Consider the following 26,877-nt stretch of genomic DNA (forward strand, 5'->3'; position numbering starts at 1 on the left):
GCACATCGAATACCTTCCGAAGAGAAGCAACAAAACCGGAAAACTCGGCAACCACCGGATTGTTGTTCTCCCATAAAGGGCTGGCCCAGGCCAAGGCCTTGTCCGAGAGCAGCGAGATCAAGAAGCCCACCTTTGATCTCTCAGTAGGAAAGGCATGTGGCAGCAACTCGAAATAAATGCCCACCTGGTTAAGGAAACCTCGGCACTGAGTTGGCTCTCCCCCAAAGCGCTGTGGAAGAGGGGCAGAACCGGTCATACCCCGAAACACCGCAGGCGCAACAACAGGTGTCGGGGTAGACTCTGGCGCAACAACCGGAGCGGCAGTAGGAGCGAGCCCAGGAGCGACAACCGACCCATCGGCAACGGGAGCGAAATGAGCCGTGCGTTCAAGCAGGGTTTGCAACGCCACAGCGAACCGACCCAACAGGTGATCCTGCTGATCAAGTCTGGCAACCAGCGTGGGTAGCGAGGATGGCCCTGTACCGTCAGAATTCATGGCTTGGTCCTAATGTCACGGAACCATGAACCAGACGTACAACAAGAGATAAGTGAAAATAAGAAGGCTTTATTGAAAATAAAGCTGTAAAGCAAAAGTCCAAACGGATGGTGAAACCGAGCAGAGTCTTTGCGAAGCCAGAGGTCAGGAACCAGAAGGGTAGTCAGACGAAGCCAGGATCAGGAACCAGCAGGGTAGTCAGACGAAGCCAGGATCAGGAACCAGCAGGGTAGTCAGACGAAGCCAGGATCAGGAACCAGCAGGGTAGTCAGACGAAGCCAGGATCAGGAACCAGCAGGGTAGTCAGACGAAGCCAGGATCAGGAACCAGAAGCAGCAGCAGTCTTAGAAGCATGTGAACACAAGAGGACCAAGCAAGGAACTGAAGCCACAGACCTCCTATATATATGAGCTAGGCATCCAGCTCCTCCCAGGGGAAGGAGGAGCCGCAGGGTGGAAGGCTACAAGAAACCCAGGACCCAAGATGGCCGCCAGCACATGTCAAACGAAGGAGAGCAGCAAGCAGGTAAGACCATGACAATGATACAGTGGTTAGGTTACGGCCTGTTAATCTGTGACGGTAACGTACACTACACACAGGGGGGAGGATAGTGGCCACTGCACTCCACCCTCACCCCTGGCCCTGCCTACTTGCCTCACAAGTCCTAATGACAGGGGACAACTAGACGTCAGTCTCTAACTTAGGATACGTGCTGGGAAGACAGACAAGACAAATAACGGAACGTGAACAGACCGGGTCAATACCTAGAGAGCTACGCAGTACTAACGAATGAGCAGAGAATAGACAGGAAAAGCCGAGGTCAAATACCAGGAGAGAAACGAAGGACAACAGGAGTCCGCAAAGAATCGTCAGGTGGAAGCCGGGGTCAGGATACCAGGAGAGATGCGCAGTACAGGAGGAGCAGGCAGAGAATCGTCAGGGAACACAGGATCAGGTAAGTATGCAGGAACAAAACAATCACCAGATACCTAAAATTAACAGGCAACCTGTGGCCAGCAGGCTGCCTGTATTTATAGTGGGGAGTGAGGGTCAGGTGACGTGGCCAGCATCACATGACCGACAGACCGACCAGTCGAGCACCGAGTGATCAGCTCGGCGCTCAAGGCAGACCTAGGAGCAGGGAGCCTCCCAGCTAGCAAAGCTGCCCTAGGAGCAAGGTCAAACACAGATCCTCGCTCCCGAAGCTAAGCAGCAGGTCTGCGGCTGATGGGAGACCGAGTGCGCCTTCGGCACCCCGTTACAGCACAGTATAATACACTAGAATCTATATAATATAAAGTTATTAGCCCTACCCCCGAATAATAATACAATTAGGGGGTCATTTATTATATAGAAATATGTCTATATTAGGCTTATTTCTGACACAGATTGTGGCGTAAAAGGTCCTTAGCACCGCAATCTGTATCTTTTCCCGCTCATGCCAGGTCAAAAAAAAGTGGTGTGGGCAGGGAAGGGGTTACAGTTATGGCCGTACAGTTATTGGATACCACCGCCATATAGTGATAACACTGCCATCAGTGGCGTGCCCAGGGGGGGGGGGGGGCGGGGCGCTATCCGCCCCAGGTGCCGGCACTCACGGGGGAGCCAGCAGTCCCAGAAGCAATGAGCGCTTCCATCAATACAGATGGAAGCGCTCATTGCTGAAGCGCTGACACCCACATACTGTGGCGGGGCAGGGAGCGGAGCACATAGTACTCTGATCACCGCAATAGGCTTCAGGCCTGTAGCCTATCTGGTAGTGAAATCCCGGCGCAGGCGCGCGTGATTACATCATCGCGCGTGCCTGTGCCGGGACTCAGCAGCACAGTGCTGGGACTCTGCGAGCAAGCGCAGGTAAGTACCGTATTTTTCGCTTTATAAGACGCACTTTTTCCCCCCCAAAAGTGGGGGGAAAATGGCTGTGCGTCTTATAAAGCGAATACTTCGCTGGCCGCTATGCTGCACAGCGTGGCCAGCGAAGTATCAGTGACAGTGTGGAGGGAGGAGGCGGGGCCCGGTGCAGTGACTCTACTCTAATATACCGGGCCCCGCAACTGTTAGATATAAATCAGATTGAATGTTTAATAGTATATGCTCTGTACGGCTCTTACTGTAGTACTGTAAGTATAGCGCAGACCAGCATCTCCATCGGTCATGCACCGCTTGCCGCACCTCCTTCCTCATGCGCCGTCTGCTCTAGTTCCCTGTCATGCGCCGCCTGCCCCAGCTCCCTCTGTCATGCGCCGCCTGCCCCAGCTCCCTCTGTCATGCGCCACCTGCCCGTTCATTCATAAAGTGAGATAAGCAGGCAGGCGGCGCATGAGGAGGGAGCTGGGGCAGGCGGCGCATGACAGAGGGAGCTGGAGCAGACGGCGCATGAGGAAGGAGGTGCGGCAAGCGGCGCATGACCGATGGAGATGCCGGTCTGCGCTATACTACAGTAAGAGCCGTACAGAGCATATACTATTAGATATAAATCAGATTGAATGTTTAACAGTTGCGGGGCCCGGTGTATTAGAGTAGAGTCACTGCACCGGGCCCCGCCATGAGTGTCTCCGCCTCCTCCCTCCACACTGATGCATCTGATGGGGGATCTGTAGATGACACTTATGGGGATCTGTGGATGACATAAGTGTCATCCACAGAGCCCCATAAGTGTTATCCACAGATCCCCCATCAATGTCATGCACAGATCCCCCATCAGTGTCATGCACAGATCCCCCCTCAGTGTAATGCACAGATCCCCCCTCAGTGTAATGCACAGATCCCCCCTCAGTGTCATTCACAGATCCCCCCATCAGTGTCATTCACAGATCCCCCATCAGTGTCATCCACAGATCCCCCATCAGTGTCATCCACAGATCCCCCATCAGTGTCATCCACAGATCCCCCATCAGTGTCATCCACAGATCCCCCATAACAGTGCGTCATCCACAGATCCCCCCATAACAGTGCGTCATCCACAGATCCCCCCATAACAGTGCGTCATCCACAGATCCCCCATAACAGTGTCATCCACAGGTCCCCCCATAACAGTGCGTCATCCACAGATCCCCCATAACAGTGTCATCCACAGATCCCCCCATAACAGTGCGTCATCCACAGATCCCCCATAACAGTGTCATCCAGAGATCCCCATAACAGTGCGTCATCCACAGACCACCTTTAGTTCAAAAGCTACCAAAAGCACACCTTTTGGTTCAAAATATTTTTTTCTTATTTTCCTCCTCAAAAACCTAGGTGCGTCTTATCATCAGGTGCGTCTTATAAAGCGAAAAATACGGTATTTAGCTTTTATTTTTTTTATTTTTTTCTTTTATGTGCCAACTTTGGGGGACATGAGGGGGCCGGGGTGCACACAGGACAGAGGAAGTGTGGGGGGAAGATATGGTAGGATACTGTGTGGGGGCAAATTTTTTTATTTTATTTTATGTGCCAACTTTGGGGGACATGAGGGGGTGCACACAGGAGGACGTGTGGGGGGGAATATGGTGGAATACTGTGTGGCAAATTATTACTATGTGGGGGGAAAATTACTATATGGGCAATGTGGGGGGCAGTGTGGGGGACACTACTGTGTTGGGGCAGCATGGGGGACACTACTGTGTGGGGGCAATGTGGGGGACACTACTGTGTGGGGGGCAGTGTGGGGGACACTACTGTATGGAGGCAGTGTGGGGGACACTACTGTGTGGGGGGCAGTGTGGGGGACACTACTGTGTGGGGGGCAGCGTGGGGGACACTACTGTATGGAGGCAGTGTGGGGGACACTACTGTGTGGGGGGCAGTGTGGGGGACACTACTGTGTGGGGGGCAGCGTGGGGGATACTACTGTGTGGGGGCAGTGTGGGGGACACTACTGTGTGGGGGGAAGCATGGGGAACACTAACTATAGTGTGGAGGGAAGCGTGGAGGACACTAACTACTGTGTGGGGGGCCGCATGGGGGACACTACTGTGTGGGGGGCACTACTGTATGGGGGCAGTGTGGGGGAAACTACTGTATGGGGGCAGTGTGGGGGACACTACTGTGTGGGGGCAGCGTGGGGGACAGTACTGTGTGGGGGCAGTGTGGAGGACACTACTGTGTGGGGGGCAGTGTGGGGGACATTACTGTATGGAGCAGTGTGGGGGACACTACTGTATGGGGGCAGTGTGGGGGACACTACTGTGTGGGGGCAGTGTGGGGGACACTACTGTGTGGGGGCAGTGTGGAGGACACTACTGTGTGGGGGGCAGTGTGGGGGACACTACTGTGTGGGGGGCAGTGTGGGGGACACTACTGTGTGGGGGGCAGTGTGGGGGACACTACTGTGTGAGGTACACTACTGTATGGGGGCAGTGTGGGGGACACTACTGTATGGGGGCAGTGTGCAGGACACTACTGTGTGGGGGGCAGTGTGGGGGACACTACTGTGTGGGGGGCAGTGTGGGGGCCTTTCTATTGGGGAGGCACTGTAGGGGCCATTCTATTATTTCTGGGGACACTATACAGGGATTATTACCTGGAGCACAATATAGGGTGTTATTATAACTGGGGGCACTCTTGGGGACAATATAACTGCTGTGGACACTATAGGAACATTTGGAGTAATTTATCAAACTGGTGTAAAGTAGAACTGGCTTAGTTGCCCATAGCAGCCAATCAGATTCCACCTTTCATTTTTGACAGCTCTTTTGGAAATCCAGTTCTACTTTACACCCGTTTGATAAATGACACCAATTAGGTCTATTAGGGTCACTATTTTTTCAGCACTATAGTACCTGGGACATTGGGGAGCACAACGGGCACAGTAATGGGAGTGGCAGCAGGATGACACTGTGGGGACACCAGGATGGGGGGGGTTTGATGGAAAAATTGAGAAATCTAACGTGTCCGTCTTACAAACTCTATAGAGACGAGATGCGGCTGAAAGAATTTTCATGGCGGTCTAACGGAGGAGAAGAGGAAAGAGAAGGTCTACATCATAGGAGATGTCCCTGGATGTAAGAGGTATGTGGTCAAGTATTGGGGGGGGGGGGGTGCCAGAGAAATGACCCGCCCCGGGTGCCAAACACCCTGGGCACGCCACTGACCGCCATACAATGATAAAACCACCATACAGTGACCGGATAAAAGGGTATAAGAGGGCACAGTACAGGGAATGACTAGGGACACTGCACAGGGTGTGGTAAGAGGGCACAATGCAGGGTATAAAGGGGCACAGTACTGGGTGGGGGGGCACAGTACAGGGTGGGGGGCACAGTCACATGACCCTGTGACGTTAGAAGGTCCTTATGGTGAATGCGGTTTAGATGCCACCATAATGAGAGGCAGAGGAGTGAGACAGGGGCCCTGGATGGACAGGAGGGGTGGACACAGCAAGTAGGTGGAAGGGGCTCTGAGGGGGATTCATACAAGAAGTAGTGGCAGGAGGTCTGTGCAGGAAACAATAGGAGATAGGAGGGTGGAACAATAGCTCTGGATACATGAGGGAGGAAAGGAGATAGCAGGGGCTCCATGAAGATGAGATAGGGGGTTATGGGGGGGGGGGGCAGGTGTCATGGAGGCGAACTGCTTAATGAAGCAGTAAAACAACTAAATAGAATGAAGCAGCATCCAGCAGCAGCACGAATAGTTCCCTCCCTCCTGTCCCACAGAGAAGAGACAGTCACACTGCAGACTTAATCACAGACTGTCTGCATACTTCTCTGCTCCAGCCCTGCCGGTCTTTCTCCTCAGGCAGCAAGTCCTGTGTAGAAGGGGCGTGTCTGAGTCTCTGCAGCAGCCGGCCTCATGTGACTCAGATGGCCCACAAAAGGGGTACTGCGTAAGTGAAATGACAGCAGTGAGAGCTTCCATCTGTATTCATGGAAGTGCTCATAGCAGCTCAGTGGGCCCCCCCAGGAGCATTGAGCCCCGGCACTTGCCCGGGGATGCCGGGTTATGACTCCGGTCCTGGTTATAATGCTCGCCTTGAAGTGCCTCCAGTATTTATAATGCCCCCTGCAGTGCCCCCTGTATTTATATTCCTCAGCCCCTCCGCCATACAGTCCCATGTAAATAATATTATTTCCCTTCTCCTCCATAGAGTCCCATGTAAATTCCATCACACCATCTCTCCAGCCCCCTCAAATGTACAGTCCCATGTAAATAGCATCCCTGTCTATCTACAGCCCCCTCCAAAATACAGTTCCAAGTAAATAACATCACCCCCTCCCCAGCCACCTTCAACATACAGTCCCATGTAAATAACATCACCCCTCTATATTCAGTCCCATGTAAATAACATCACTCCACCCCACTGTCCCATGTAAAAAAACTTCAGCCCTAACATACAGTCCCAGTTAAATAACTACAATACACTATATGTGTGTGGTCTGTGCTCCTGAATATAAATGCATAACGGCATAGGCAGGTGTAGTGTAGGACCCGCCTGAACTGTGACCACCTTGTCGCTTGGTAGGTGGTCTTAGATGTGTTTTGATCAAAATGTATTGACCAAGTGTCTCAGATTTTATCAATAGAGTGAGGGCTTAGTCCATATGTTATGCTTGCATCTATTATTATAGTGCATTATTTTCTGTGACAGGAGACGTGGTGCCTAGATCTCACGGTCACATGAGCCCTGTGGGGGCTGAACTGGAAGAGGGGGGGAGGGGTAGGAGGACATTGGAGCACAGGCAATGTGTAGCGAAATGGGTGTTTTTTCTACTGCTGACAGGAGAGAAGGAGCAGGAGCAGCCAGAGGAGCTACAGGGTGGTAAGGAAGACAAGGCAGAGGACCTAGACACCCTGTGGTAGTATGCAGTAGAGATGGAGGCAGGGAGTCCCTCCGAGTCACTTGCACAAATGGCACGATGCATGCTCACTTTCTTGCGTAGTGACAGCCGAATTGTCACCATTCGGCAGCTGGATGACTTCTGGTTCTCCACCTTGTTGGACCCTCGTTACCGGTCCAAAATGGGGGCCTTTTTTTACACCCACTAAAAGGGAGGACAAACTGACCTACTACAGAGACATCCTATGTAGTCAGTTGGCCGCTGCCTATCTGCGCCATCGTCCATCCTCTCGCAGGTCTGACCGGGGGACCCTCTGCGCTCATGTTCCACTGCCATGGCTGCTGGGGAGGGGTGGGGTGGCAGGAGCAATACCAGCTCCATCAGCAGCAGCAGCCTGAGTCTACAGTCGCTGATGAGTAGCTTTCTTCACTCTTATAGTGAAGAAACTACTCACCAGCAGCAGCAGGTAGACCTTGAGCAGGACCTGAACCAGCAGGTGGTGGCATACTTGGACAGCACGCTGCCAACCCACATTGAAGAGCCACTGGACTACTGGGCAGCCAAACTGGATTTGTGGCCGAAACTAGCAGAGTTTGCCCTGGAAAAGATGTTTTGCCCGGCCAGTAGTGTCGCATCAGAGCGGGTGTTTAGTGCTGCGGGAGCCATATCAACCCCAATGAGAACTCGCCTCTCCACCCTAAATGTGGAGAGACTGACCTTTGTCAAGATGAATCAGGCGTGGATCAGCCAGGATTTCCACCCACCAATGCCTGATGCATCAGACTAGATTATCCATGGTGCCACACCAACTACCTGCCTCAGCTACTATTCTGATCCTGCCACCCGCCTGATGCCACACATCTGATGCCAAGTGCTTCTTCATTCACCCACATTCGTCAGCGGTTACTGGTATTGCCACCCACCGCCCCACTCTGTCACTGAGTCTCCTGATGCTGCCATATCCACAATATGTCACCTTGCCACTCTGTGGTATCCTGATGCTGATGCTGCTGCCATCTCCACACTATGTCACCTTGCCACTTCGTGGTATCCTGATGCTGCTGCAATATCCACACTATGTCACCTTGCCACTCTGTGGTATCCTCCTGATGCTGCTGCTGTCACCACCTCCAGACTCTGTCATTGTGCCTCTCAGTGGCCTTCTCCTGATGCTGCTGCCGCCAACTCCAGACTCTGTCATTGTGCCACTCTATGGTCTCCTCATGCTGCTGCCAACTCCATACTCTGTAATTGCGCCACTCTATGTTTTCCTCATGCTGATGCCACATCCACACTCTGTCGTTGTGCCACTCTGTGGCCTCCTGATGCTACCGCCACCTCCAGACTCTGTCATTGTACCGCTCTGTGGTCACCTCATGCTGCTGCCACCTCCACACTCTGTCATTGTGCCGCTCTGTGGTCTCCTCATGCTGCTGCCACATCCACACTCTGTCATTGTGTAACACCCCAGAGTTGTGTTACTACACGCCTCTACCCCACTACTATCTTCTAAGAGCCTGTATATTGTCATCTGATGTAATTTATATTATGTCTTCACAAATGTGCATCTAAAACCATGTTAAATACTATTGTTCCTGTAATTTTCCAGGTTCACCAGCAAGTGGCAGCAACACGTTGTCAAGGTACTAGTCCTAGTTTAGTGAATCTAGGCTGGAATGGATTATTCCAGTTTAGCTCCCACTCTGTGAGCGAAGTGGGCTGTTCCCACATCCTGCAGCATGGGTGGAGAAGGAAGTTAGATTCAGTGTAGCCTCTCCCCTGCTAGGGGAAGGCTGTGTGATAGCGTTCAGGAGAACCCCTGCATAGGGAAGACAGCAAGGATCTTGTCTCAGCTGAGACTTGATCATATTCCCAGTCTGAGCACCTTCAGTCTCAGCTGGATGAAGAAGCAGAAAATTTACTACAATCTCCAGAGTTCCAGGAAGAAAGCATCCGCTGAGAAATCATCTGTGAGTTAAGTCCAGAGGCGTAGGAGAAGCCATTCCTCCTTAGCTAGTCTGTCCCCATACAGCAGAAGTTACAGAAAAGTGCAGAAGATTAATTCCTGCCACAGTTACAGATCTACCAAGCAGACGACTTATCCTGCAAGCTCCAAAGTTTAAATCAGAAGTATTCATTTCCTACCAATCATTGCTAAAACCTGCTGGGACCAGTGACCAAAGCTGTATACTGCTTGGATATAAGTTATATTCAGTAAAGAAATGTTTGAACTCCATCTAAAGGTCTGGACATCATTTCTGCAGCAAAATTCCTCTATTACTCCTACTATCACTACACTCAAATTTATTGCAAGTGAGCCAGGAGCCAGGAGTCCAGCAGTACCCAGGTAGGAGACACCGTTGACACAATTATCACACCCTATAGAGACATTATAGGCCATTACACCACTCTGGCATTTGAAATCTGGGACGTGCGTTATAACACCTTGGAAGGGCCCTGGGGTAGTACCCTGTGCACGCTGCAATTGGCGTCACAACAAATACAGAACATTACCAACCCGTATCCTGGCCATTGCAATTGTGCCGCTCTGCTGCCTACTTAAGCTGGCACCACTTCCAGACTCTGTCATTGTACCACTCTGTGGTCTCCTCATGCTGCTGCCACATCCACACTTTGTCATTGTACCACTTTGTGGCCTCCGCATGCTGCTGACACCTTCAGACTCTGTCATTGTGCCGCTCTGTGATCTCCTCATGCTGCTGCCACATCCACACTTTGTCATTGTACCGCTTTGTGTTCTCCGCATGCTGCTCACACCTCCAGACTCTGTCATTGTGCCACTCTATGGTCTCCTCATACTGATGCCACATCCACACTCTGTTATTGTTCCGCTCTGCGGCCTCCTCATGCTGCTTCCACCTCACCACTATATCATAGGGACACTCTGTGGACTTCTCATGCTGTTCTCACCCTCCCCACTTCATGACTTGGCCACTATTTTGCCTTTCAGCCTGGCTGACATCATCATTTATTTGACCTTTATTCTGATCTGTCAGAAGGGAGGAAAAATGAGACACACAACGGATCCTGTCTGTGTAGCAGCTGTAAGGCCTGTATGGTCCCATCAGAATTGGCTTGTGATTTGGTAGCCAAAAGCAGGAGTGGGTACAAAACACAGAAGACGTGCAAATATTCCATTCACGTGTCATCTCTGTTTTAGATCCACTCCTGTTCTTTTTGGCATTAGCAATACTGAGGGATTACTGACCAAATGCTGACCGAGTGAAGGCGGATGCTCCACAGACAGGATCCGTTTTTTGTGGGTTATTGTTCTGACGGATTAGATGAAGGGCAAAATATCTGTGACGTCAACACAGACTTAATGCTGACCCCCTCTCCACTCTGTCAGGGGGCTCTACTTGTATACGCGTTTAATAGAACTGGTTCTGTAGACATCTATGTGGAATCAGCTAACGATGGTGTAAAAGGAGTCCGCTTCTTCTTGCTGCTAACATTGGCCTGTAAGGCTGAGTTCACACTTGAGTTATTTTATCGGTTTTGGCCCCTGACTGCCCAAATAACTGAATTGTGCAGTGATTCTAAGAGCGAAACCTGTCATCTGCATGTCATACGGACTCACATTGTTATTTCACTACCAAAGCAAACTCCCTATGCGTGTTACTGCAAGGCACAGTGTTCTACACCACTATACAGGCTCTCTGCAGCCAGGAAATAGCCGTTTTATAATGCAATTCGCCGCAAATCGAATTTTTGAAAAATTCGCTCATCTCTAATCATGAGATAAATGAGTTGATAATAAACTGCCTGTGTGTAATGCTATGTATAGGAAATCGGGTCCTTTTCAAGCTGACAATAAAACAGAGGACACAAAAATCCATGTTCACAGAATTTATTGTAATGAAAAATAAAAGGTAGTGAAAATAGACTGGGCTCTCTGGAGATCACATCACGCTTCTGGACAGAATATCCATTCACCTTTTTTATTGCTTTTTATAACAGCTATTCCTTGGTAATTATTACATATATTTCTTAATCACTTTACCTTTTCATAACTGTAACCTACCGTATTTTTCGCCCTATAAGACACACCGGACCATAAGATGCACCTAGGTTTTTGAGGTGGAAAATAAGAAAAAATATATTTTGAACCAAAAGGTGTGCTTTTGGTGGGTTTTGAACTAATGGTGGTCTGTGGATGACACTATTATGGGGGATCTGTGGATGGCACTGTTATGGGGGCATCTGTGGATGGCACTGTTATGGGGGATCATAGGGGCATCTGTGGATTGCACTGTTATGGGGGCATCTGTGGATGTCACTGTTATGGGGGCATCTGTAGATGTCACTGTTATGGGGGCATCTGTGGATGGCATGACACTGCTATGGGGGGATCTGTGGATGACACATATATAGCATCTTATCTAATGTGTTATCCACAGATCCCCCATAACAGTGTCTCTGTGTAGTGAATGGGGGCTGGCATCTGATTTTGTAATGGCAGCGGGCCCCGGTGCAGTCACTGTATTCTACTACACCGGGCCCCGCTCACTGTAGTATAATCATATCTAACGTGTAGGTATTGTTAAACTATTCAAATCATCTGAAATCCAGTGCATGTACTACTTACTACTAACTTTGTAGCAGCCAGGAGGTGGGGCAGGCGCTGGAAGCGTGACCCACTACAACACGCACCTGTGCCACCTGCTTCCTTCATAATGTGGGCGGAGCAGGCGCCTGACGTAGTGAGTTACACTGTCGCCCGCCCGGCCTCCTGACTGCTACGAAGTTAGTAGTAAGTACTACAAGCGATGGATTTCTGATCATTTGAATAGTTTAACAATACCTACAGGTTAGATATGATTATACTACAGTGAGCGGGGCCTGGTGTAGTAGAATACAGTGACTGCATCGGGCCCCGCTGCCATTACAGAACCAGATGCCGGCCCCCAGCCCCTCCTCCCTCTCAGCCGATACACCTGACGGCAGCAGCATTCGCCCCATAAGAAGCACGGCTATTTTTCCCCACTGCGTCTTATAGGACAAAAAATACGTGTTTTTTTTCTGGTATTATGTTATTAAAAAAAAAATTACAAAGAAAATGGATGCTTTCCTGCATGAGTTCTATAGTGGGCAATAATATTTGATTTAATTTTAAAACACCTGCCACATTCAGAACATGAAAATGGCTTCTCCCCTGTGTGAACTCGCTGATGTTTAACAAGATCTGATCTAGTGTTAAAACATTTTTTACACTCAGAACATGAATATGGCCTCTCCCCTGTGTGAATTCTCTTATGTCTATTAAAATATGATTTATCTGTAAAACATTTACCACATTCTGGGCATGAATATGGCTTATCCCCTGTGTGAATTCGCACATGTTTAATAAGATTTGATTTAAGTTGAAAACATTTCCCACATTCTGAACATAAATAGGGCTTCTCATCTGTGTGAGCTTTTAGATGTTTGACAAGGGTTGATTTCAGGGTAAAACATTTGCCACATTCTGGGCATGAAAATGGTTTCTCTCCTGTGTGAATTCTCAGATGAGTAACAAGAGCTGATTTCTGTCTGAAACATTTCCCACATTCAGAACAAGAAAATGGCCTCTCCCCTGTGTGAATTCTCCAGTGAGCAAAAACTGATGCTTTCTGAGTAAAACATTTCCCACATTCTGAACATGAATATGGCTTCTCCCCTGTGTGAGATCTCCAATAGTCACTCTGTCTGTGACTTTTATTTTGGTTAATAGTCTGTGATGAATCAGAAGATCTGACCTGTTTTAAAGGATAAGATAATATATATTTGCTTTGAATGGCTGATGGTATATCTGGGGCAATGGCATGTGCTTCATATGTATCTTGTGTGATACCCCGATCATCTGCTTTAAGATCTGAAGATATCCGATATCTCTCTGAGCTTCCGGTACAGTCATCTGCTAAGAAGAAAACAGATTTTTATCATTTTTGAATAAACCTATGAGTCAAACCTATGGAAAAGCAAGGCCCATCTAGCTCCCCACACCACCAACACCTCATTGTTGGACCTCACTGCTGAGCTTGATTCTCCTGCTGTCAACATCCAGATTGACACTGCAGTAATGACCTGTCTCCCTTGTCTCACATCAATTGGCCACATGATGCAAGGGGGGCATATCACTGCTGCGGCCAATGATAGGCTACAGTGTCATCAAACTAGATTTTGATGAAAGCGGGACAGCGAAAGAGCTGGGACCCAGAGAAGTGGGTAGGTATGCTTCCAAGCTTGAGGGGGAAGCCTGTCAAAAGACCCCCAACCCTTTTACCTCTTTCAAACAGTACATCCATTTTTAGAAACCCCATTTTATTTTCAATAAACTACGATTACCCATATTTAAACGCTATGTACACTTTCAGGGGCCTTTTTTTTTATATTGCATTGTACTCATTTTGAGCTAAAAATTATTTATTATTTATTATAAGTTTTGTATCTCAAACGGGAGACCCTCTCCATCTTAAACTCACATTTCTCCATCTTAGGCTAGTTTCACACTAGCGGTATGAGAACCGGCCGCCACCTGAAAAAATTCAGAGAATCGGCCGGACAAAAACCACTGTAAATATTTGCTGGGTTGCAGCTAAATGGTGCAGGACACCATTATAGTTAATGAGGCTGGAGGGCATTCAGGTCCAGTCTGACAATGCCAGATCTAGAGAGTTCCTGCAGGCTGTTCTCTACTGGATCTCGTTAAGCTAGTGTGAAACTAGCCTAAGCAACAAAACTAAAAGTGGTTGAGAGGGTGAGGACTATGACGATGACTGTGTATTGTATAGGACATAGGAGCCAAATAGGGACGCTGAGGAGTAGGAGGAGAAGGGTGGGGGTCATAGAGGCAATGTACAGGCAAAACCTCTAAAGGGGCAGACATGCTTTTATTGTAGTTAGCTCAGGAACTGGTGATGCTGCTGATATTGTGGGTGCAGGCTCAAAATGTGCCAAACCTAGGCCATGCTCCGCTGCCTCTAGCTTTATGTGAGTAACTTCTGGATGGTGTTTATTTCTCCATAAGGCCAGAACATAAAACGACAGCCGTGTGCAAGATCTGCAGGACTGAAATAAGCCCTGGGCGTTCAAATACATACATAGGTTCTAGGGCTCTACTGCAGCACATTTGGCAGTATCACTGCACCCCGTGGGAAAATAGAACAAACTAGAATTCAAGTCTTTCTCTTTTCCTGGCCTTCTTTGTGGCCACCAGCCTGTATCTCCTGCAGTGCTGCATCCTTGTCATCATCATTATCAGCTGCTTCTTCTTCTGCTCAGACTCCATCTCCTCCTTGCTCTCCACTTCATCGTGAGACTTCCTAAACGGAAATGTGTGGCTATGAGAAAAGCTGAACTCCCACCTGGCCAAGTTGCAGGCGGTTCAGTTGCTGCCGTACCACTTAGTTGGGGAGTGGTCCCGGTGGTGTGGTGGGACTCTGCTATACAATCAAGAGTACCACTCCTATATGGAAAATTTGACTCAGTCTGCAAATGTCATGCACTTCCATGCCTTTGCCGATATTTAATTTTTCTGGGGTGTGGCCTGGGTTGTATGCTGCCACTTTTGGCCAAGCAAGAGTACTCCTGCTATCTGGAAAATTTGACTTTTCAGTCCACAAATACTGCACACTTCCTTGCCTTTGCCTAAACTTAATTTTTCTGGGGTGTGACCAAGATGGTGCATAGTATTGTAGTATGGGATGATTTTTTGAAGCTTTGTAAATAAAAGTAATGACAGCACAGTGTGTGGCATGGCTAATGCCAGCAGTCTTTTTACAAAAAACATCAGAAAATTCTTGATTTTTAGCAGGGAGACCTCGGAAACTAGTGGCAGCGATTAGAACCTGGGAATTAAAACATCTTCCTGTATAAGGTTTTCCCAATTGCATTAATTCAGCTCAATAATTTACTGCATCATGGAGGGTAAACCAAGGATACCCCAAAATAACTGGAGAGGAGGGAGAGTGAACTGACAGAAAATAAACTGTCTCACAGTAGATACTTTTTATTGACAAACCTTACTGAAATTACGAAAGTGCAGCAGTGTTTCTCAGCACCTTTGGCTTTCATAAACTCTACTCTCCTTTTCCAGTGAGTGGAGTACAGATCCATAGAAAGTATATTGGATCTGTAGTCCTCATGCTGGAAAAGCCAAACTCTGAGAACCACTGCTGCACCTTCATGATTTCAGTAGCCATTTAGATCCCCTTTAAGACCCAACTATGGAATCTTAGTGACTCTCCAGATAAAGGAGTGCCATCTAAAGAACTAATGCCAATTCCTATGCAGTGCCAGAATCAACAAGAGCCTGCATTGATGAACATATACCTTTCCATTCAATCTTAAGGCTGTATTACACTGGCCGATATTTTGCCCGATAATCCTGCCGCCGGTTGCCCGATGAACGAGCTGCACTTTCCTGATTTCAGTAAGGCTTAAGTGCCATTTAAGTTTTCAATGAGAAGTATCTGTTAATGTCCCTGTGCTGACCGATGAGCTGTGGTGATGTATGGGGAAGGTGTTACCAGGTTGTATTATTGCAAAAGTACTTCCAAAACAGGTTCAAGCTTGCCATGAGATTATGACCAACCATCTACATATCTTTCTCCTTGTCCCTGGTGACCATCATCCCTGACACTCGTAGCTTTGACCTTCCATCCTCTTGGGTGTACGTCTCCATATTGTGCATTCTATTAGCACACAGTGACTTGATAAGAGCCTAATAGGAGCTAATGGTTCCTAGAGGTCCCTTTACACAGGCCAAGAGTCAGGGGAAATTAACAGGAAGGACTGTTCCTAGGAATGATCGTTCCCGATAATGGCCCTGTGTAAAGATGCCACCCATCACCCAGTGAAAGAGGAATCACTTGTTCATCCGGAGAAAGCAGCTCGCTGTTGCAGATGCCCAAATCATTTCTTCTGGGCAGCAGATTGTGCTGTGTAAACAGGGATCTGCTGCCCACAAGCAATTCTCCATGGGGAGAAGTGATTGCAGCCACGGACACTGATGAGTAGGTGCAGTGGCCGGGTTTAGGGAGGCCCCAACGCTACACTGGGCCCCCTGGACAACGTCGAGGTGTCACGACGTGTTGCTGCTCTCCGGAAGGGATGGTAAGGCATGTTGCGCCTTAATGGTAAATAAGTCCAGAGAGTCAGCGTCTGCAGTAAACCAGAGTGCTTCTTTACTGGAGGAATTCAGGTACAAAACAATACAGGCGAGGCATTGGGCTGGCTTCTCCAGTATCCTCCCTGGCAGAAGAAGGGTTTGATGCTGAGGAGAGGCCTGAGCTAGCCGTCCCTCTTTCTCTTCAGAAGGCTGGTACCCTGGTCCAAGGCTGGTGATCTAAGGTCTGTGGCAGTGTATCCCGTCTCAGCGTCTTCTTCTGGTCAATCAGGAGTCTTGCAGAGTCTCCTCTTCCAACCACTGTTCCCTAACTGCAGCACCCTAGGGGCTCTGACTGCTCTCCTTGTATACAGTTTTTGCTAGACTAGAATGTTCTAGTGGGTGGGGTGGGGTGGAGTGGAGAACTCAGAACAAACAGATACATTGTGTCAGCTCCCGTCTGGTATAGACTTACATTAGAGCTTCAATGATACTCAATGGCAGGACACAGCAGGTTTTCCGAGCAAAAACAAGTTTCCAAACATAACAACAGAGCTAAAACCAGATATTTAAAAGGTCAGGCTGTCTGCTTTTTGGTGGTAAACAAGTCTGGAGTTTTTCCCTCCAAACATGGTCTTCTTTAAACCCTATGGCAGCTGTGGAAAATTACCAGCTTCTTAATCAAAGCCCTAACAATCTCTCAGTATTCATTAACCCTCTCTACAGAGCCATGTAAATACAGTGATAATGAACAGGATATATATCACTACATATATATAAAATTCAGTGACACAGTATTAAACAGTATAAGTTAACCCTTTCAAGAGAAGTAAAGTAAGAAGTTTTAACTTTGCATAGGGGATATAGGCAAATGTCAAAGTACTCCCTGCTCCACGGCACTACACTGGCAATTAGTGAGTTTATTTCTGATAATTGCCTGCTAACTTGATCCAAACTGGGATACTTTTCTCTGATCAGCAGATAATGAAGAAATAGTTCTCGGTCACATATATATACAACCACGGTCCCAGGCACTGTGTTCAGTGGTGATCTGCGGCCAGTGCTTCCCATTCACTGCTGCAGTCCTGGGTTCTGTCTGTGTAGGTACTGTTGTTTCCTGCAGCACTTCCTTATGGGCCGGCACGTGTCACTTCCTGGGCTTTATGGGTTAGGTCATGTGACCTCGCTGACCAATCCTAGCCCTCCTGCACATATATAAGTGGCTCTGCCCCCTTCCCAGATGCCTCAGTGTCAAGGTCCTTGTGTCCTGCTAAGAGTCCTGATATCCGCTTGTGTTCCTGACTCGTACTTGTGTTCCTGGATTCTGCTACCCGTGTGATCCCTGCCTGCTTGCCTTGACTCTCCTGTTGCCGATCCGGATTGCCTGACCTGTACCTGTGCCGCGTGTCCTGATCTTTTGCCTGTCTGACTTCGCCTCTGCCTCATCCTTTGGTCCTGCACTGTTGCTCCTGGTAACGACTCAGCCTGCTGACAACGCTTGTGCCTCTGGTACCTTTCTCAGGTAGCTCCTGGTCCGCCTGGACCAGCTGCCTTGTTTGCATATCCTCCTCAAGAGGTAGCGACCTGGTGTTCCCCCCCGGGAAAGTCTATCCCCACCATCAGGGGTCCTGTGAAGATCAAGGGGTTCACTTAGACAGCGCTTTTAGAGGAGTTAGGACACGTGGCACGGTGGGTTCACACCCGTTGGTTCGTGACAACATAGACAACTTCCAACTGTATTATTAATGCTCAGCATGTGTTATCACCTATAACGCTATCACATTTTCACCCATATACAATTTGTATTGTATTTTAGCTGACACAGAACATAAAGAACACAACCTAAAATGGTTGTATTCAGAGAATGAGTAGAATCTGTAAGTCTTCTCTGCTTTACTTAGTGGTCACTACTCACCTGGGCGGTTATCTGTAGGAATGTCCTCTGTACTCTGCTCATTACCGCTCACATATGTCTCTGTAGGATTAATATTGTTCAGATGTTCCCCCGGATTCACAAGCTGTGAAACAAATATTGTAGAAGTCATCAGACGGTTGGAAATGTTGTGTGGAATGTTTTATATGAACAAAAAACATCAGTAATTAGAATGCTGACCATAAATGACTGTATAGTAGGTTGCTACTAATGTTGATTCCTCATTGCAACCAGCAGACTGTAAGCCAGTTAATCTGTATATAAATTGGGTCTTACTCTAAGAAGTTGTTGTTATGTCATGTACTTTATGCTGCTCCTCACTGTGTGTGTGCCTGTGAGACCCTGCAAAAGTTTGGTGAGCCACTATACATGGCGGCAGCACCAGAACCTGCCATGATCTCAGAAGGATGTGCTGAGAGTCAACAGAGGCGCATGCTGACATCAAGGTGAGCACTGTGGCGCTAAGGTATGTACAAAAACGCTAGCTAGGAGGAGCCAGGTGAGGAAAGGTCTGTATCTGAAACCTAGGACCCCCGCTGATGGGTTGTTTGAGAAGGCACCAGTGCTTGTAGTAGCACCTCGTCCTTCTCTCTGCCTACCATGCACAGTGCTGTACATTGTATACCTGGTGTGCTTGGTATCGTGCTCAGCCTCATTCGTTTCAAAGTGGCTGAGCTTCATCTAGGCCACGTAACTGATGAACATAAAGTCACACGGCCTTGGGAAAGCTAGAGAAGACTGCAGTGCTACTGTGTGCCTTCTCAAACAGCTAAGTGTGGGGGGAGTCCTGGGCGTCAGACGCCACCAATCAGATACTGATGACCTATCCTGAGGATAGGTCAAAAGTAAAAACACTTGGAAAACCTCTTTCAAGACTTGAACTATGTTGGCCACCTGGTGGCTTAGATCCATACTTTCATGTACACAGAATATTATGTGACATGCACACTGCATTTTCAGCTGTGGGTAGTTGGTAAATCTGTGAAAAGTAGTGAGGTAGGCCACAAGGACTCACAGAGGCACACAGGAGAATCCTTACTAACTTGTACAAACCTGCCTGAAATTCCTAGTTGAGGCAGGCTGTGAAAGGGAGAAGCTTCATAGAAACCCATAGCTATAGATACCAAAACTTTGATGGACCCACTGTCACAAACCAGCGAGTGTGAACCCACTGTGCCACGTTTCCTACCTCCTCTAAGGGCATTGTCTAAGTAAACTCCTGGATCTTCACAGTACCCCTGATGGTGGGGATAAACTTTCCTGAGGGGAACACCAGGTCGCTACCTCTTGAGGCAGCTAGTCCAGGTGGACCAGGAGGTGCCTGAGAAATGTACCAGAGGTGCAGGACCGAAGGATGAGGCAGAGGCGTAGTCAGACAGGCAAAAGGTCAGGGCAGACGGCACAAATACAGGTCAGGCAATCCGGATCAGCAACAGGAGAGTCAAGGCAAGCAGAAAGGGATCTAACAGGTAGCAGAGTCCAGGAATACAGATACGAGTCAGGACTACAGGAACACTAGCAGAAACTAAGAACCTTAGCAGGACACAAGGACCTTGACACTGAGGCATCTGGGAAGGGGGCAGAGCCACTTATATATGCGCAGGAGGGCTAGGATAGGTCAGCGAGGTCACATGGCCTTTAAGAAAAGTTATGCAGGAAACAAACAACAAGCATATTGTGGCCAGGGCTGAGAGGAAACTGTGGAGCAGATCCCCGCTGAACACGGTGCCTGGGACCGCGGCGGGAAGCAGGAGAACAGCGGCGCACAGCAGCTGCTGTTACACCCACTGAGTATTGCACAGTCCCTCACCCAGCAAAAAGCTCTCAAAAAATTCTCATGCCAAAATGGAATGACAGAGGAGCCCATTATACAGGTCTCAATATCCAAAATATTGTGAGAAGATCCAGACAACATGTAATTTCTACGTTCAGCTGTAATCCTGCCATCTCCACCTTTCTCGTTATACAAGATAAAACATATGATACTGGTGGATAAAACAAGACTGAGCACAAGATCTTCACAGCCTTCTACAGATCGTAGGGGACATTTCATGAGGCCTTATCTCTATCTACCTGATCATCCTGTGGGACATTGTGATGTTCTTCAGAACCATCCTGTGGAAGAAGAGGACTGGGACATCTCTGCAGTGTTATTATCTCTTCCTTCACTGTAGGAAACACATCCAGTGACTGAATTCATTCCTTACATACAGATAATGAGAGGACGTGTGTTTTTAGTCATGTCTATTACCTGGTGATATGAAGGGTCGGTCATCCTCCATCATGATGCCCTTATCTCCATCTACCTGATCATCCTGTGGGACATTGTGATGTTCCTCTGACCCATCCTGTGGAAGAAGAGGACTGGGACATCTCTCCGGTGTTCTTCTCGCTTCCTTAACTGTAGGAAACACATCAAGTGACTGAATCCCTTCCTTAGATACAGATAATGAGAGGACGCGTGTATTTAGTCATGTCTATTACCTGGTGATATGAGGGGCCGGTGATCCTCCATCATGATGCCCTTATCTCCATCTACCTGATCATCCTGTGGAACATTGTGATGTTCTTCTGAACCATCCTGTGGAAGAAGAGGACTGGGACATCTCTCCGGTGTTCTTCTCTCTTCCTTAACTGTAGGAAACACATCCAGTGACTGAATTCATTCCTTACATACAGATAATGAGAGGACGTGTGTATTTAGTCATGTCTATTACCTGGCAATGTGAGCGGCCGGTGATCCTCCGTCATGACGTCCTTGTACAGATCTTTGTGTCCTTCTAAATACTCCCACTCCTCCATGGAGAAATAGACGGTGACATCCTGACACCTTATAGGAACCTGACAACACAATAATACAGTCATCACCCTTCATAGCGTTCCTCTATAATGTCCCAGCATTCCCAGCAGTGTCACCTCTCCAGTCAGCAGCTCAATCATCTTGTTGGTAAGTTCTAGGATCTTCTCTCTATTGATTTCCTCATGTATCAGGGGGTGAGGTGGAGGCCCCATGATTAGGCTCAGGGTTCTTCCCCATCCTTCAGACACAGGATCCTGACAGAGCTCACTAGAGGTCTTCTTCACTACAGTGTAGTCCTGGTTATGGAGAGACACAGTAATAAATATCACTCCATACATCTCCAGAGTCCCTCACCTCTCCAGTCATGTCCATCTGTTAGTAACATAGATAAGATGATGTAATGTGACATCATCAGAATCTCTCACCTCTCCAGTAAGCCGGAAGAGGATCTCTAGGGTGAGGTTTATTATCCTCTTCGCCATCTTGTCCCTGTCCATCCTTGACGGGTCAATCAGGAGAAGGATCTTATTTAGAAGATATCCACTGAGCGGATCCTTTATTGTAGGAACCTGAATGGAAAGAAGATGAGACGATGTAAAATCCTACAAAATTCCATGTAAAATACAATTACTGGAGATAATAAGAGAAGACATCGGAGGAGACAATAAAGTGTAGATGTTGTGTTCTCTATTGTATGGCTATTGCTTGCATATGAGTTGAATAGTTTATCAAAGCAGTCGCTCCATATTTCACGTCCTACCTTCACATGACCACTGCAGTCAATCTAGGGGAACACAGGCAATGACAGTACGAAGTGGAAAATATCCATCACTCAAGAATAAAATCTGATAACTTAATTTAGGACACAGAGAAATTCTAATCCAAATTACCTATATGTTTAGAGCGTGCAAGACGCTTAGTCAATCTCTAACGCGGATATCCTCTCCTTCAAGTCTCATCATGAATCCAGCAAAACTTAAGTGGGTTTAGACGCCTCGGAAAAAAATATTGATCTTTCGCTAGTTCACTGCACAAACGATCAGATTATCTGATGAATGAGCGTTTCGCTTGTTCATAGAAAAATCGGTACCAACTTTACAGATTGTCATACGTTTTAGAACGGCGGATAGTTCCGTAATTCTGACATATAAAGATAGTGGTGAGCGAGAGATGACGATACGCACTGCGGGGCTCAGTACATAATTCACTACCAGGAATGGCCTGAAAAACATGGAATAAACCTGTAAAAAGATCTCTAAAATGAATATTTTTCTTAGGCTCCGCTCAAATCTCCAAGAGTGATCCGCCGCTACACCTGGTACATAGTGTACACACTTAAACATATATATATATATTGTATATACACAGTGAAAGGATTAATGATCCCTCTGCCCCACAGACTGTACACATACCTCCTCCTGCACCGCTAGACACTACATGTATGTGGGAGGGGGGAGACTAGTGGGCTAAAGGACCTTTCATGATGTCATGACCATGTGACCATGTGGGGGAGGAGTCAAGCTTGTAGTTGTGCTACTTAGGTAGTTAAAGGACCTGTGATGATGTCATGACCATGTGACCATGAGTGGGAGAAGTCAGGCTCCAGGTTGTGAAGTGTCGTACCTGGAGATATATTATTGATGCCTCTTAAACGACGCATATCGTGGCGCAGCTGACCAATTACATGTGCAGGGATGCGGAAAGGCAATCACCTAAAGATGTGCCAGATTTTAGGAAGAGCAAGCATTGGTTCTAGTTGTCCAGGAATGATGTAAAGGGTTAAGATTAGCAGACGCGGTCTCAAACATTCGAAACAGGGGCACTTAGTGAGGCGGTCAGTACGTACCCGGATACGCGATACGATCCAACTCTGAGATAAATTGAAAAAGATGAAGAATGTAGGGGAATCCTTACGCCAAACAATTGTGAATTTCTCTGTCACAACTCACAATTTTTCACTGGCCCTGAAAAGTGGGTGTGGAGAGGACAGGGCCACTGGCCCCAGAACATTTACCGTTATTTATGCCAGAAACTGGTGTAAATAAGGACTGAAATCTATGCCAGTTACGAGCTGGAATCGATTTCCATCTGGCACACAGGCGGTCGGACGAGGCACTTCATTTATGATAAGGCCAGAGCAGGACCCATCAAGACCAGTGTAGCGCACGCTGGTCTTGATAAATCAGGGCCATAGTCTTTAGTCTGAGTTGAGATATTCAGTGGTAAAAAAACGGATTTAGGCCTCATGCACACGACCATTGTTTGGTTCCGCATCCGAGCCACATGTTTTGCTTCAATAGGTCCGCAAAAGATGCAGACAGCGCTCGGTGTCCTGTCCGCATCTGTTGCTCCATTCTGTGGCCCCGCAAAAAAAAAATATATATAGAACGTATCCATTTTGCGGACAAGAATAGGCATTTTCTATCATGGGCCGCCCATTACATTTTGCAAATTGCAGAACATACAGGGGTGGCTTCCGTGTTTAGTCATATTCTGCTTATAGTAAGAAGTAGTGTTGGTCGAGCACCAAAGTGCTCGGGTGCTCGAGTAGAACACCTCAGGATGCTCGGGTGCTCTACCGAGCACCCGAGCACAATGGAAATCAATGGGAGAGCTCGAGCATTAAACCAGGCATTCCCTGCTCTGAAGAGGGGAGGGTGTCTGGTTAATAGTAAAAGGTCAGAAATTGATGGAAACACCACTGAAATGGTTCGGGAACAGCATGGGGAGGATGTCTGGATGCATCTTGGACTCCCAGGTCGCTGCTGGGAACGATGTTGTCCGAGTAGTACGCCACTTTTACAGACTGACAATAATACTCACTAAACCGAAGATAAAATAGATTTTAGAGGAAAATGTGTTAGGAAACATTCTTTCCTGTATATTTACTTGTATGAAAAGTGAAAGGGCTGCCAAAAATTACAAGGAACCGGCACTCCAATACACCCTTTATTACACATAATTACATATTGTGCTGATCTGACCATCTAAAACATTAGGGATGAGGGTCTGCTGCTGAGCTGACCATCTAAAACATTAGGGGTGAGGGCCTGCTGCCGAGCTGGTGATCTAATAAATTTTGTGGGCGACGGCCTGCTGCCGAGCTGACCATCTAAAAAATTTTGTGGGCGAGGGCCTGCTGCCGAGCTGGCCATCTAAAACATTATGGGCGAGGGCCTGCTGCCGAGCTGACCATCTAAAAACATTTGTGGGCGAGGGCCTGCGGCCGAGCTGACCATATAAAAAATGTTGTAGGCGAGGGCCTGCTGCCGAGCTGACCATCTAAAAAATGTTGTGGGCGAGAGCCTGCTGCCGAGCTGACCATCTAAAAAATTTTGTTGGCGAGGGCTTGCTGTCGAGCTGACCATCTAAAAATTTAGGTGTGAGGGTCTGCTGCTGAGCTGCCTCTAAAACATTATGGTTGAGGGCCTGCTGGTGACCCTCAAAAACATTATGGGTGAGGGCCTGCTGGTGACCCTCTAAGACATTATGGGTGAGGGTCCGCTGCTGAGCTGACCCTCTAAAACATTAGGAGCGAGGGCAGCCTAATAGGCATGTTGATATGATAGAGGAGGAGGACGAGAAAAAGGAGATTGAACCATATACACTTTTTAGTGGTGGAAGAGAAGTAGAGTAAAGAAGTCAGGGGCAATCCAGGTCTTGTTAATCTTTATAAGAGTCAACCGTTCAGCTTTTTCAGTTGACAGGCGATGCGCTTATCAGTTATTATGCCCCCAGCAGCACTAAATACACGCTCTGACAAAATGCTGGTGGCAGACCAGCACCTCCAAGGTGTAGAGCGCCAGTTCGTGCCACGTGTCCAGCTTGGACACCCAGTAGTTGTAAGGCACACAGGGATCACTGAGGACACTGATACGGTCTGTTATGTACTCCTTCACCATCTACCAAAATGTTTCCCTCCTTCTGACACTAGGCAGCGCATCAGGTTGAGGGTGCTGGCTGGTTGTCATAAAACTGTCCAGGCCTTGGAGAGTGTTGCCCTGCCTCTATTGGAACTGCTGTGTGTTCCCCTCGTCTTCCCTCCTCGATTGGCCAAGGAACTATGTACTGTGCTGCCAGCGTTGTCAGCTGGAAATTTTTGAAGCAATTTTTCCACAAGGACCTTATGGTATTGCACCATTTTGGTCGTCCTCTCCACCACAGGAATGAGAGATGAGAAGTTCTCTTTGTAGCGGGGGTCGAGAAGGGTGAACAACCAGTAATCGGTGTTGGCCAAAATGCGTACAATGCGAGGGTCACGGGAAAGGCAGCCTAACATAAAGTCAGCCATGTGTGCCAGAGTCCCAACAGACAAGACTTCGCTGTCCTCATCAGGAGGATGACTCTCAATCTCCTCATCCTCTTCCTTCTTTTCAACCCATCCACGCTGAGCAGATGGAATAAGACTTCCATGGGTACTACCCATTAATTAATGTCACTGATATTTCGGATACACAAGCGTTATACAGGAGATGTAGCGCAGGTAATGTAACTGTCCGCAGCGGACACCGTCTACAGAAAAAGTACACTGGATGTCACAGATATTTTTAGGCTGTGCACACGTTACACGGGAAATGTAGCGCAGATAATGTCGCTGTCACCAGCGGCTAAAAAAATTACACTGAACGTCACTGATATTTCGGATGCGCTAACGTTATACTGGCGATGTAGCGCAGGTAATCTCGCTGCCACCAGCAGCAATTTTTTTTTATTGAATGTCACTGATATTTTGTATACGCAAACGTTATACAGGAGATGTAACGCATGTAATGTAAGTGTCCGCAGCAGACACCGTCTACAGAAAAAGTACACTGGATGTCACAGATATTTTTAGGCTGCGCACACGTTAGACAGAAGATGTAGCGCAGATAATGCCGCTGTCTGCAGCGGCCAAACAATTGCAAGCTATGTAGCGCAGGTTGCGCTAAAAATATATATTGCTGCCAGATACAACTATATTCCTTAAAAGGACTTTTGGGTCTCTAACAAGTTCTAGCAATTTAGTGCAGGTTGCACTAAAAATATATATTGCTGCCAAACACAATAGTCCTTAAAAGGACTTTTGGGTCTAAAAACAAGTATAAAAACTAAAATATTGCTATTTCAATCCCTACACTATCTCTCCCTTCTGCTCTCCAGCTCTCCCTGACTAATATATAATATATGGCACCCGATGACACGTTCCGGCAAGCCAATCACTGTAATGCCAGCAGCCAACATTGCTACAGCATTACAGTAAGGACAGTACTTACCTGCACGTTTATTGGCTGCGTAGAAGCCAACAAACGTATGGGGAGGAGACTCGAGCATCGCGCTTGAGCACACGCGGTATTCGGCCGAACACCGCGATGTGCCGAGCATGCTCGCCCAACACTAGTAAGAAGTTGAAGAAAAATCAGCAAGAACACTGAAAACCTGGGTGAAGAAGAAGTGACCATCCATTAAAGACAACAGAACACCATCTATCCTATAGTGTGAGACTGGGACCCAACCGACTCCCCTCGTATCTCCAAGCGTAGAAATATTTTCTCTGTCAGTAGACTCCAGGGAGGCAGTGAGATGTTAAATAGTTTAGAGAAAAAACACAGGTCAGGACCTACGCCATGATTTAAGCCCCCAGAAATCCAAATTCACAGAGTACCGCCTCCAGAAACCCCCAATGGCCCTATCAAATGGTTTTTCATCATCTAATTAGAGAACATTGCTGGTCCTGGAGAGTCCTGGAGGCTTCATGACGTCAAATATCCTTTTGTCCCATCTTCAGGCCTCATGCACACG

The 26,877-nt window shown here is 47.8% G+C and overlaps 3 protein-coding genes across 4 annotated transcripts in view; all 3 read right to left on the reverse strand.

The window, feature by feature from the left end:
- LOC121004491 (gastrula zinc finger protein XlCGF57.1-like) overlaps nt 1–26,877 on the reverse strand; it is a 255,964-nt gene that overhangs the window by 212,658 nt on the left and 16,429 nt on the right. The window lies entirely within an intron of this gene.
- Nucleotides 1–26,877, reverse strand: part of LOC121005797 (gastrula zinc finger protein XlCGF66.1-like) — a 131,851-nt gene that overhangs the window by 81,211 nt on the left and 23,763 nt on the right. The window lies entirely within an intron of this gene.
- Nucleotides 12,230–26,877, reverse strand: part of LOC121005799 (zinc finger protein 271-like) — a 29,510-nt gene continuing 14,862 nt past the window's right edge. The window contains exons 3-7 of the mRNA XM_040438563.1: nt 22,137–22,239; nt 21,860–21,883; nt 21,216–21,245; nt 21,017–21,140; nt 12,230–13,177 (exon numbers count right to left, since the gene is read on the reverse strand). Coding sequence (XP_040294497.1) covers nt 12,327–13,177; nt 21,017–21,140; nt 21,216–21,245; nt 21,860–21,883; nt 22,137–22,239 — 1,132 coding nt within the window. The 3' untranslated portion in view covers nt 12,230–12,326. The remainder of the gene's footprint in view (nt 13,178–21,016; nt 21,141–21,215; nt 21,246–21,859; nt 21,884–22,136; nt 22,240–26,877) is intronic.

The sequence above is a fragment of the Bufo bufo genome, chromosome 6 (genome assembly GCF_905171765.1).
Source record: "Bufo bufo chromosome 6, aBufBuf1.1, whole genome shotgun sequence".
NCBI classification, from domain to species: Eukaryota; Metazoa; Chordata; class Amphibia; order Anura; family Bufonidae; genus Bufo; species Bufo bufo.